At 37.8% G+C, this 12,265-nt stretch overlaps 1 protein-coding gene across 1 annotated transcript in view; it reads right to left on the bottom strand.

Moving 5' to 3' along the window:
• Window positions 1–12,265, bottom strand: part of CYFIP2 (cytoplasmic FMR1 interacting protein 2) — a 140,830-nt gene that overhangs the window by 60,731 nt on the left and 67,834 nt on the right. Inside the window, exons 19-22 of the mRNA XM_031953599.1 lie at window positions 10,825–10,901; window positions 9,488–9,596; window positions 5,300–5,419; window positions 504–703 (exon numbers count right to left, since the gene is read on the bottom strand). Of these exons, the coding sequence (XP_031809459.1) occupies window positions 504–703; window positions 5,300–5,419; window positions 9,488–9,596; window positions 10,825–10,901 (506 nt within the window). The remainder of the gene's footprint in view (window positions 1–503; window positions 704–5,299; window positions 5,420–9,487; window positions 9,597–10,824; window positions 10,902–12,265) is intronic.

The raw sequence follows: 12,265 nt of genomic DNA, 5'->3' as shown, positions 1-12,265 counted from the left end.
ACTTATTGTGTATCTAATTTATGTTTTAATATATTTAACATCTACTGGTCATCCTGCCATCTGGGGGAGGGGGGAGGGGGTAAGAGGTGAAAAATTGGAACAAGAGGTTTGGCAATTGTTAATGCTGTAAAGTTACCCATGCATATAACCTGTAAATAAAAAGCTATTAAATTAAAAAAAAAAAAAGATGCTTATTCCTGCTCCCCTTTTCCTTCTTCCTTTGAAATCCAGTGGGAAGCCATATCCTCTGGCATTTTGTTTCCTGACCTCCTCCTCAATGTTTTGCACCTGTTAATGTACCAATCGTGTCATATTGCCCATCGTTACCTATGTTGTAGGCAGACTTTATTGTTGTTTTTTCCTAGTAGACTTTAGGCTGCTCCCATACTGCCTACATGATGCTCTGAACACAGGAGGTGCTTAGTATGTATTGTAAGCACATGCAGTACCCATCACCCCTCCCCAAACTCCACAGCCCCCCGTCCGTCACAAACCCCCCTCACCGATTCGTGGATCCGTTGTAGCAGTAGTTAGGGAGGAAGTCGAAGTTCAGCTCCCAGAACACATGGAGGGTGATGCGGCCGTAGGGCGCAGAAACGTTATGATTGGCTTCCCGGAACATGGCGTCAAAGCTGTCCAGAGTCATGTGCTTACACAGTAGCCGATGGGTTAGGCGGTTGATCTCTAAAAGCCATTCAAGCTCCTGCCCCAGAGAAAGAAGACAGAGCCAGTTGTCTGAGCCCTCACTTACCTCCAGGGTTTTGATGAGGGGACAATAAAATAATGGTATATGAAAATTCTTTGAAAACTAAAAACTGCTTAAGGCAATGCAAGGGATTAAGGGACTTGATTAGACCAAAGGGAAGGTGATAAAATAGGAACTTAAAAACACACACAGACTATCACCTTGTGGATCTGATCATGTCACCTCCTTCCTCAAACTCCAGAGGTTCCCTTCTGCCTCCTGGATCAAACAGAATGCCTTTTGTTTGGCATTTCAAGCTCTTCATTACCTGCACCTTCCTGATCTCTTACACTTTAGCCTCCTCCATCTGCAATCTGCATCTATAATCTGCAATCCAGACACACAGCATCTTGGCTGGAGTTCCCACAGAACCTCATCCTCCTCTGAGCCGTTGCATTCTTTCAGTTCTCTCTATTTCTCTGTTCCACTCTTCTTTGTCTCTCCTCATAGACTACCTTACAGTCTGTCTTTCTTTTTCTCTCCTCTCTCTCCATCTTTCTTTTCTTTCTCTTTCTCTCTTCCTCTCTGTACTCTGTCTCTTTCTGTCTCTCTCTCTCCTCCTTCTGTCTTTATTTCCTTCCTTCTCCTTCTCACCATCTTTTTTCCTTTCTTTCTTTCTCTCCTTTCCTTTCTCATTCTCTCTTCCTCTGTCTATGTTTCTGTCTATCTCTCTCTTTTCTCTCTCCTTTTATCCTTCTGTCCCTCCATCTTCCTACTGTTTCTCTCTTCTTTGTTCTCTGTCCCCCGTCTCTCTTCCCCACCATCTTTCTTTTCTTTCTTTCTTCCTCTCTGTTTTCTGTTTCTTTCTATCTCTCTCTCCTCCCCCTCTCTTTCTCTCCTCCTCCATCTCTCTCCCTTCTCTCTGTTTCAGTATCTCTCTCCTTTTCTCTTTCTCTATCCCTCTCTCTCCTGACTCTTTTTTCAAAGTCAGCCCAAACATTTCCTTCTACAATGTCTTTCCTAGTTCTTCTATAGCTACGAGAGTCTTCTCTAAGGTTATTGTCCTTCTACTTTATGTATTTGGCACATATTTAATTATGTTTATATTATCTTCCTCCATTTGAGTATAAATCCTTTGAAGGTAAGGACTATTTTTGCTTCTCTTTGTATCTTCATAGCTTACCACAGTATCTAGCATATAATAAGTGCTTAATAAATGTTTTTTGATTGATTAGTTAATAGTCCTTGACATATATTATCTCCTTTAATTCTGAGACTTACTTTATAACATAATTATGTAATAAAGTGATATGTTAGGTCTGGAGTCAAGAAGACCTAAGTTCAAATTTAGATTCAGATCCTCAGTACCTATAAGAATTTGGGCAAATCACTTAACCTCTTTTAGCTTCAGTTTTTTTAATCTGTAAAATGGGGACAATAATAGTACTTACCTCACAGGGTAGAGGAACAAATGAGATAATATTTGTAAAGCACATAACACATCCCTTCCTTGACATACACTTTATGAACAACTCTATGAAACAGGTGCTGTTCAGTCACTTCAATCATTTCTGACTCTTTGTGACCCCATTTGGGGTTTTCTTGGCAAATATATTAAAGTGGTTTGCCATTTCTTTCTCCAGCTTATTTTACAGATGAGGAAACTGAGGCAAACAGGATTAAATTATTTGCCCAGAGTCACCCAGTTAATAAGTGTCTGAAGTGAGATTTGAACTCAAGATGAGTATTCCTGACTTCAGATCCAGCAGTTTATCCACTGTACTTCTTAGCTGCTTCATGAGGTTTTGGTCCAAATTTGAGATTTTATCAAGTGGAGGGAAATAGCTCCATAGAAATTCTCTCAACCAATGAAGATCTTATTTGATCCTCCCAAGAACCCTGGGAGGTAAGTGCTACCTGGGTAAGTAGCCTCATTTGACAAATGAGGAAACTGAGATAAACAGAGGTCAAGTGACTTGCTCAGAATCATATAGCTAGAGAGTGGACTGAGAGTGGATTTGTACTTGGATTTTCCTAATTCCAGGTCCAGCCCTCTATTCACTGCACCGTCAACTTGCCTGAATGTCTGAAAGGCTACCAGGTGTATGGCCCCAGGAATTAAATAAGAAACACTGGGTAGAATTTGAAGAGTGGTACATGTAAGTTCAATATAATAGAAAATTTCCCCAACATTAGAGCATCCCAAAGAGAAAAGTGCTTTTCTCTCTTAAGAGTTCTTAAAGGAAAATCTGGATGAGCACTCATTGAATATGTTATAGAGGGAATTACTGATCAGGTACCACTGGCTTCAAGGGGTCTTTCTAACTTCAAGATTCTAGAAGGCAAAGCCAGATGGCTCTAAAGTCTCTCTCCTGAAAAAAATGCTGACTCCTAAACTTAAGGGCCTCTTATGTTCAAAGCACTGTTTCCTTTCTTAAAGAAGATCATTTCTGCCCTCATGAAGTTTACAATCAAGTTGGAAGATATGAACTATACCCACGTAACTATAATATAAAATGAAACTTGAAAAGTGCACGAGATGCACAAACCAAGAGCTCTTTAAGGCCTAAGGGGAGAAGACTCAGCACTGACTCTAACATTTTATTATTCCCAGAACTCATTAGGTATCAAGTTTCTAAAACAGAAAAGCAATGAGGCAATTACCTTTGTTAGATTGTGCTAAGCAGCAACCAAAAGCCTCTGTCTCCTAATGAACAGGAGCCAAGGCCACCCTGACCCAGCAAACCGATCATTACCTTGGGGTTACTGTACTGGGTTCTCAGAAAAAGATGCTCTCTGGGGGTTGTCTTTCTTTGCATGATCAAAACCAGCACCTCTCAAATTTACCAACAAAGAGCACATTTTATATTGTGAGGAAAAAAGAGAGACCATTCTGGACTCTAACTTGGTTAAAATGAACTCTATAGAACACAAGGTAACATTACACTTTTCTGATGTAATCTGGGACCACCAGAGTGAGCCAACTGACCACTTTCATTGTGAAAAACTGGAAAAAATTCACCAGAAAGAGAAAAACTTCCATTTTCCTCTCAGATACTATTGAAACAAAATGCTGTCCACAAAATATGAAGCTCCCACTTCACATTTACAACCCATGTCTATTTTAAATTCTGGGACATTCAAAAACACAGAATTTCAGAGCTAGAAAGGACTTTTAAAAATAGAGTGCTGAGACATTAAAGTAGAATACATTTTGGATGACCTGAGTTCATATTAGATAGCTCCCATTTTCTACCTGTGTAATCTTGGGTGAGTCAGTCACTTAATCTTCTTAGGCCTTAGTTTTCTCATATATAAAATAAGTGGGTTGGACCAAATGGCCTCTAAACTCTCTCTCAGTTCCAGATCTATGATTCTTCTTCAGAATTGGAATTAAAATACAGAATATAAAAACTGAAAGAAATCTTAGAATATAAAATATAATTTGTTGTTGCTTTGTGGTTTAATTGTTGTCATGTCTGACTCTTAGTGACTCCCTAACTCTGTTTATGGGGTTTTTCTGGCAAAGATATTGGAGTGGTTTGCCATTTACTTCTCCAGTGGATCATCTTTTTGGATCCTTTTTTTAATCAGGAAAAAAAAAGATTAATTGACAAAGTTAGGAGGTATTTGGAGGCTGTATCTGAAGTCAGGTCTGTCTGATTCCAAGCTCCATTCACTAAGCTACCAGTTGCTTAAAAATATAATTATATAGCTGAAAAAGAACTTATGAGATTCATTTAGTGCAATCTCCTCATTTTGGAGATGTGGAGACTGACATTCACAGAGGAGAGGACCTGAACAATACCCCTCAATATCTGTGTCAGAGATGAGAGTAAATATCAGGTCTTCTATCTGCCATCCTGATGCTCTTTCCTCTATGTCATCCTCAGGGAAACTTTGAGAAGAGAGAGGTCCGGGAGAATGTAGCTATGTTTGAGTTTCATCCTCCCACATCCCAGTAATCCTGTGCACGCATTTGGTTCTAAGTAAGCATCTTGGGGAATAAACAGTTATGCCTGTGAGTCAGGAGCAGAACTTTAAGAGATTCCTGAAGAACATCAAAACCTCTGCTTTTGTTTTCAATCAGAGATCATGGGATCACAGATTTAGAGCTGGAAGGGACTTTAAAGGCCACTGAGACTAACCCCATCTTTGAAAATGAGGAAACTGGGGGTAATTAGATGGTGCAATGGATAGAACACCAAACCCTGAAATCAGGAGGACTTGAGTTCAAGTATGGCCTCGGACACTTAATACTTCCTGGATGTGTGACCTTGGGTGAGTCACTTAACCCCAATTCCAAATAAATAAATAAAAATGAGGAAACTGAGGAACCAAAAAATTACATGACTTGCCCAACATCACATTGGCTGAGTCAGGATTTGAATCCAGATTTTCTCTTCTTGACTCCAAGGTCAATATTCTATTGACTATCCTTTCAATTTGGCTCTATTGAGGATGGGAAGAAATAGGAGATCCATTTCTCTTCATAAGAAAGTCACTCTATTAATACAACTAGTCACTTCCTTTCTGAATATTCTATCTCCACGATTCCAACTCAGGGACCAGTTCTGGGCCCAGACCCTCAGAGTTCCCAGTTAATTCTCTTACCACAATCGAGGTCAGGTCCTCACTCTCAAATCGGCTGATGGCTTGGTCTAAAGACTTATACATTGCAGCAGAAATACGTTGGGTAATGAGCCTGTTTAGGTCGATTGACCTACCAAGCAGCTGTGGAGAAGGAGAGAAGTTATTTAACATTCATGCAGGCAATGGAGAAAATGCTAACAGCAGGCTTGGGGAAGGATTCTGGGCACTGATTCAGGTGCCTTTTTTCCAACTTAAATCCTAAAATTAGCCCCCGTTTCTTCTCTACCTCTTTATCTTCCCTCCCACACTCCCACATCCTAACAAACCATCTCAGAGTCACTGCAGAGCAGCAGGTACTTCAAGCATGACCTACTTCTACACAGCTACTGCTGTCATATCACATATATTTTAATGCCCGTGGCATAAAGGAGGGGTTTATTTTAGGAATGCAAAATATAGCAGAGGAGAAAATTTCCCCAGTGCATAGACATGGATATTATTGCACATGCCCTATATAATAATAAATACTTCATTGGAAAAATCTTGTATGCATTGATGGCATTTCACTATATGTCATTACCACCATCATCATTAATACCATTACTTAAATTTTCTATCTTTCTTTCCCTATGGGGGAAACATGTTCTACTGACAATAATGGATCTTTTGTAGTGAGAGCTTCATTGCATTCTCTTAGGGCCACCTTGTGGATCATTATGGCTGTTTCCAGAACTGAATTCAATATATCTGCTTTGGGGAATGTGGAATCACATTCAACTTAACATGCTTAACAAGCATTTATTAAGCACTTCTCAGATCTCAAATGTCTAGGCCATAGTACAAAGACTGTTGGGCTTGGATACTTCTGATATTCATTTGTTGTATGACCCTGGGCGAGTGACTTAACCCCTTGTACCTCAAGCAACTTTTTTTTCTTTTTAAAAAAATGTTTTTCTTTAGTATTTCTCTCCTAGTTACATTCAAAACTTTTTAAAAAAAATTTGTTTTTTAAGTTTTTTGAGTTCTAGGTTCTCTCCCTTACCCCCACCCACAATTAAGAAAGCACATATGAAGTTATGCAAAGCATTTCCATAACAGTCAAGTTGTGAAAGAAAACATCCTAATGAAAATAAAAACCCTCAAGAAAAATTAAATTAAAAATAAAAAGAGAGACAGAGAGAGTAATAGAGAATGTCAAGCAATTTTTAAAGTCTTACATACTAAATCAGAAGGGTTGTAATATGTGATCCAAGTTGAGAGGGTTTCCATACCAGAAATTCTCATGTTAATGAATTCCTTAGAGGGCTCTAAATTATCTTCCCAGCCTTATTACACATTATTTTCCTTCATACAAAATTTGATACAATCAAACTGACTTTTTTCTTGTGCCTTACAACCAAACCTCCAACTTCTGTTTCCATATCTTAGCACTAGTTGTCTCTAATGCCTGGAATGTACTCCCTCCTCATCCACAACTGTTGAACTTCCTTCAAAGTCCAGCTCAAGCATTACCTGAAGCCTTTTCTTATCCCCTTAGCAGCTAGTGCATCTATCACCCATTATCATGTTTATATTCATTTATATGTGTATATACTCTTTTATAAGCTTAAAACTATTTAGGCTATCTCCTCCAGTAGAATGTAAGCTCCTTGAGGGCAGTTCTGTTTATATCCAGCATTTATCAAGGTCTAGTACACAGTAGACAATAAATGTTTGTGGATTGATTGACTAGTTTATGTGCAAGGAATTGTGTTAAGTATAGGGGATATAGAAAGATGAATACTGAAGAATGCCAAAGTTTTCTTTCAGGATCCAGTTAGTCAAAATGACAAAATGTTCATGATTATAAATACTTCTTTTTATAGCCTTTTAATTTCTCTGAGGGATCAATATTCATGGCATCAAAGTTGTGGAGCTGAAAAAGATCTTAGAGACCTAGTCCAAATTCTTCATTTTCACATGAGATACCTAATCAGGGAATAGCAAAACAATCTGCCCAACATTACATATTAAGTAAAACCAGTATTCAAACTGAGGTTTTCTCACTTCCAATGCAAGAAGTACTGGCTCCTTCTATTACTATGTCATGGTCATAATCAGTCATAGTTAGGATGTACTAGAGCCAGCTCTAGCTAGCTGCCTTCTGATCAGTTTTCAATGAGAGCATTTAAATTTCAGAAATCAGCAAATGCTACAAGTCAGAGCTTGATTTGTTTTTTTTTTTTTTGATTGTCTAGCTTTAAGAAAATATTAATAATGTAAACTAAACTTAAAAGTGTGTGCATATATTTTTTTTCCTTACAGAATCAGACTGTTAAACATTTCCTAGCACATTCTGTATTATTCTATAAACCTTGCTTGATGTCAATAAGAGTATAGTACAAAAATCAAGAAAAATCTGGTGACTGGAGACATCATCAGTGGAACCATCATCATTACCATCATCATCTTCATCTTCATAATAAGCCTTTATGTAGCACATTAATGTCCACAAAACGCTTTGTATCTATTATCTCATTTGAGTCCTACAACACCCCTGATTACAATTGTACCGCTTCCTTTTGATCTTTGGGACCTTTGCTAGTCAGTCCTTGTGGTGACATTACTTCTCTCCTTTCCTGGAAAAATCACTGGGCAAGGCTGGGCTGTGCACAGACCATGTAATTAGCACAGAGAGCTAAGAGCTCCAGGGTTATTTAGCTGACAGCTTGTCACACAGTGGGGTCCCCAAAAGTAGGATATGAAGTCTCCATATTTATCTGGAGCCTGACTTCCCCAGTCATCTTCAAATCTTTCACTGGGAAAGTTTTTGTGTTTGGGTCTCAGAACTATTTCCTGGACATTAAGAATCGAACATGATGATGGGGAATATCAATTTTTATTTTTGAATTACTTGACTATCCTACACCTCAAAGACTCCCCCCATCTTTCTAAACTTAAAGGTCTGATCACTTACAAATGGCTTACATGGGTAAGAAGAAAGACACTTAAAATTTATGTAGATGATGAATAAAATGTTAAACATTTGACTAATACATCAATAAGCATTAATTAATTACTATGGGCCAGTACTATGCAAAGAGCTGATGACACAAACACAAAAATTATATAGTTCTTTCTATCAAGATATTACAGTTTAACGAGGGAAGATGATGTTTACCTTTATGGGAATAACTACTTAGATAAACAGCAGTTGATTTTTGAGGGGACAATGCTGGTAGCTGGAAGATGTCACTTTATCTGAGCCTGAGGATTTTAAGAGATAAAGCTAAGGACAGAGCTGGGGACACATAGAAAGGACCATGGTGGGCAGCCACTTAGGGATATGTGGGGAAGGTAGAAGAAAAAAACTTAACAGTCTTTTATGTACTAGCACTTTTACAAATATTAATGCTTTCATAAATGCTATCCATTTGATCTGTACAACAACTCTGGGAAGTTGTTTTGTTGTTGTTTAATTGTGTTGATGTTTTGTTATTGAGTTGTTTTAAATTGTTTCTAGCTCTTTGGGACCTCATTTGGGTTTTCCTGGCAAAGATACTGGAACAGTTTGCCATTTCCTTCTCTAGCTTGTTTTACAGATGAGGAACTTTAAGGGGGAGGTACTATTATTATTCCCTTTTTTATAGTTAAGGAAATTAAGACAAGCAGAGGTTAAACTGACTTGCTCAGAGTTACATAGGGAATACATATCTGAAGCTGGATTTGAACTTGATTTACTGATTCCTTGACCCATGGCCTAATGACCAGGCCACCAACTGCCTCTGGTAAAAGAGGAGATTGAGAGCAGCAATAGTTACCAGAGATGGCCTCAGGGAGGAAGAAAAATCACTCAAGCTTAGTATTCATATATCAAACATATATATATATAAAGAGAGAGAGAGAAAGACAGAGACAGAGAGAGGAGAGAGAGAGAAAGAGAGAGACAGAGACAGAGACAGACAGAGAAATAGAGACAGAGAAACAGAGACAGGGAGAGACAGAGAGAGAAAGAGGGAGAGAGAGAGAGAGAGAGAGAGAGAGAGAGAGAGAGAGAGAGAGAGATACAACTTATCACACATGATTTACTATGGATGTTTTACATCCTTCAATGTGCTGATTTGTTTTCTTGGTCCAATCTAGAACAGATCACCGGGTTGCTTTGGCCCACCTACCCATCTCTAAAGGATGTTCCTTTATTCCTTGATTATTGGCTCTCTTCCACCTTACCTGGACGTGTCTCTGTTTCAGCAGAGTTTCATAGCGATTAGATGGTGGATATGGAATAATGACTCCATAATTCTTGCATTCTGCTCTAAAACGTTTATCCAATAGTACACTAGATGGAGAAAAAATAAGACAAATGAACATAACCATCCTCAGAAATCTGTTCAGAACAGAAAATCTATGTTATTAGAGTCTTCCTGAATGATTTTCAATGTTAATTTCTGCCTTAGGTGGCAGAAAGTGGGGTGAGGAGTCAAAGTGACTGCTTCCTAAGCATTTCCTTGCTTCTCTTTTCATCATATATAAACAAGCAATTTAATATAAGAGATATATTATATTCCTCAATAGGAATTTTGAAAACAAATAAAATTCGGGCAAATGTAAGCATATTTCCAAACCTGTCAAAGCAGGTGCATGCAATTGTGGCATGAAATTTTGGATGAAATCCTACTGCAGATGAAGGAAAATTTAGAAATAATTTTATTTAATACAAAATTTCCTTATCAAATTTTTATAGTACAAGATTTACAAAAAAAAAAAAAAAAAACTTGCCTATCTTATATAGTAATCTCAATACATATCAGATTCTCAAAAAAGCTCCTGTGCATGTCTGAGTGGCCCAAATCTCCTGTGATGTCATTAGGCCAGGGCTCCTCAGAGTAAAGAATACTGTGTCATAAGCAAAAATGTTATGACCTGAAATCATGTCACAGGGAATTATTTTAAAGTAAGAAAAATCATTTTATAATGCAATTGTTTTTCAAATTCAGATTTTCTCATATTAGTTTTTTCTGAAGTGGGCCATACCTATGCTTGAGGCCCTTTCTGGTAATCATCTTGAGTCTGATAAGGAGAGACAGATTGAAGTATGAGTCAGCTATTTTTATAATAGCATTGGAACTCATTAGAATGACCTTCTGAATCTTGATTTAGGTTTTAATGCTGGGATTATGGATAGCACATCTCTTTTGGAGAAGCAGGAGACTGAATTCTGGGCAATGGGAAATATCAATATTTTCCTTTGGATTATCTGGATATCCTTTACATCAGAGACTTAAAGGTCTGATTAAGGATGAAATTGCCCATTTGCAAATGATTGATATGGATAAGAACAGAGTTACTTTGAATTTATGTAGGGGATGAATAAAATGTTAATAGTTTCATCAATCAGCAAGTATTAATTACTGCGTGCCAGGTACTGTGTAAAGAGGTGGAGAAGCAAGAACAAAAATGATACAGTCCTTTTCATCAAGGATTTTATTGTTTAGCCGGGGAATGACTTGTCCCGGTGGATATTAGAGGTAATATCACTCACCACTCCATCCCAGGGATTTTCATACCTGCCAGCCATTGCTTTGTAGTAGGCAAAAATCTGATCCGCTAATTTATACACAAACTGATCGAAACAAAGATTGACCTGATGAAGAAAACAGAGAGTATTATTAGCATCTCTTAATCACTATTATTTGAATTTATGAAGTGGAAAAAGAAACAATTTATATGGTTTTCAATGTTATTTTGATCTACAGTAAGAGCTGAGGTGGCAGAAAGAAAGAGTACTGGACTCTGTGTGAGGAGGACTACATTCATATTTCACCTCTGATACATACTGATTGTGTGATCCTGGCCAAGTGAGCCTTAGTTTACTCATTTGTAAAAGGAGAATGGTAATATTTGCCTCATAGGATTGTTGTGAAGATAGCATTTTGTAAATGTTAAAGTACTATGAAAACTGATAAATTAGCATTATAATTATTTTATAGGTAGAAGCCTTTTCTCTATGGATCTCCAGCATAGACATGGCAAAGTTGTTTAATCACCAAAATCTTCACAGAAGCAGGAGTACAAAGGCTAATCTACTGTAATCTGCCATGGACTCAGGATGTAAAGACAAAAATGAAGGATTCTCTGTCTTTAAGAAGCTTGGACTGGAGGGCAAAACAAAAGGATCTTGGGTGAGGGGGCAACATCTCTCAGAAACTGAACTTCATGACCTGTAATGAATGATATGAGACTCTCAACACTAATATCCTCCATTTATTGCTGAACTGCTATGTTTCTATTTTGCATCTCACTTGGGACATGCTTTCCAAACTCTAGCATGGATGTTGGGGTAATTTTTTTTATTCCTCTGGCTTCTGAACTGTTTTTCCTTCCTGTTTATTTGTTTTTACCAGTTTTCCACATTCTTTCAAAGAATCATAAGATCTCAGAATTGGAAAGAACCTTTTTGTCACCTTGTCTAAATTGTACCTAAAAAAAACCCAATTCCCTCTCAACACTTCCTGACAAGTGATCATCCATCTTCCATTTGAAATATGCTATGTTATGAGGCATTCTACTTCACATTAGAATAGATCTGAAAATTAGGATTTTCCTTACATTTAGACAAAATTGATCTCTCTGAAACTTTACTTTCTGGGACAAAATAAAATATATCTAAATTCCCCCTCCCCCCATTACAACCCTTAGATATTTGAAGAAAATGATCATATACTACCTACATTTTTTCCCAGGTTAAATATTCCCAGTGCTTTCAACCAGTTCTCATATAGTATGTAAACCTCTATGACATATTTCTTAGGCCCTAAGGGGCCTCAAACTATGGCCCGCAGGCCAGATGCAGCAGCTGAGGATGATTATCCCCCTCGCCCAGGGCTATGAAGTTTCTTTATTTAAAGGCCCACAAAACAAAGTTTTTGTTTTTACTATAGTCCGGCCCTCCAATAATCTGAGGGACAGTGAACTGGCCCCCTATTTAAAAAGTTTGAGGACCCCTGG

Source organism: Sarcophilus harrisii, chromosome 2 (assembly GCF_902635505.1).
Source record: "Sarcophilus harrisii chromosome 2, mSarHar1.11, whole genome shotgun sequence".
Classification (NCBI taxonomy): domain Eukaryota; kingdom Metazoa; phylum Chordata; class Mammalia; order Dasyuromorphia; family Dasyuridae; genus Sarcophilus; species Sarcophilus harrisii.
The sequence above is the reverse complement of the archived record's forward strand: the minus strand, read 5'-3'. Positions and strand labels throughout refer to the sequence as shown.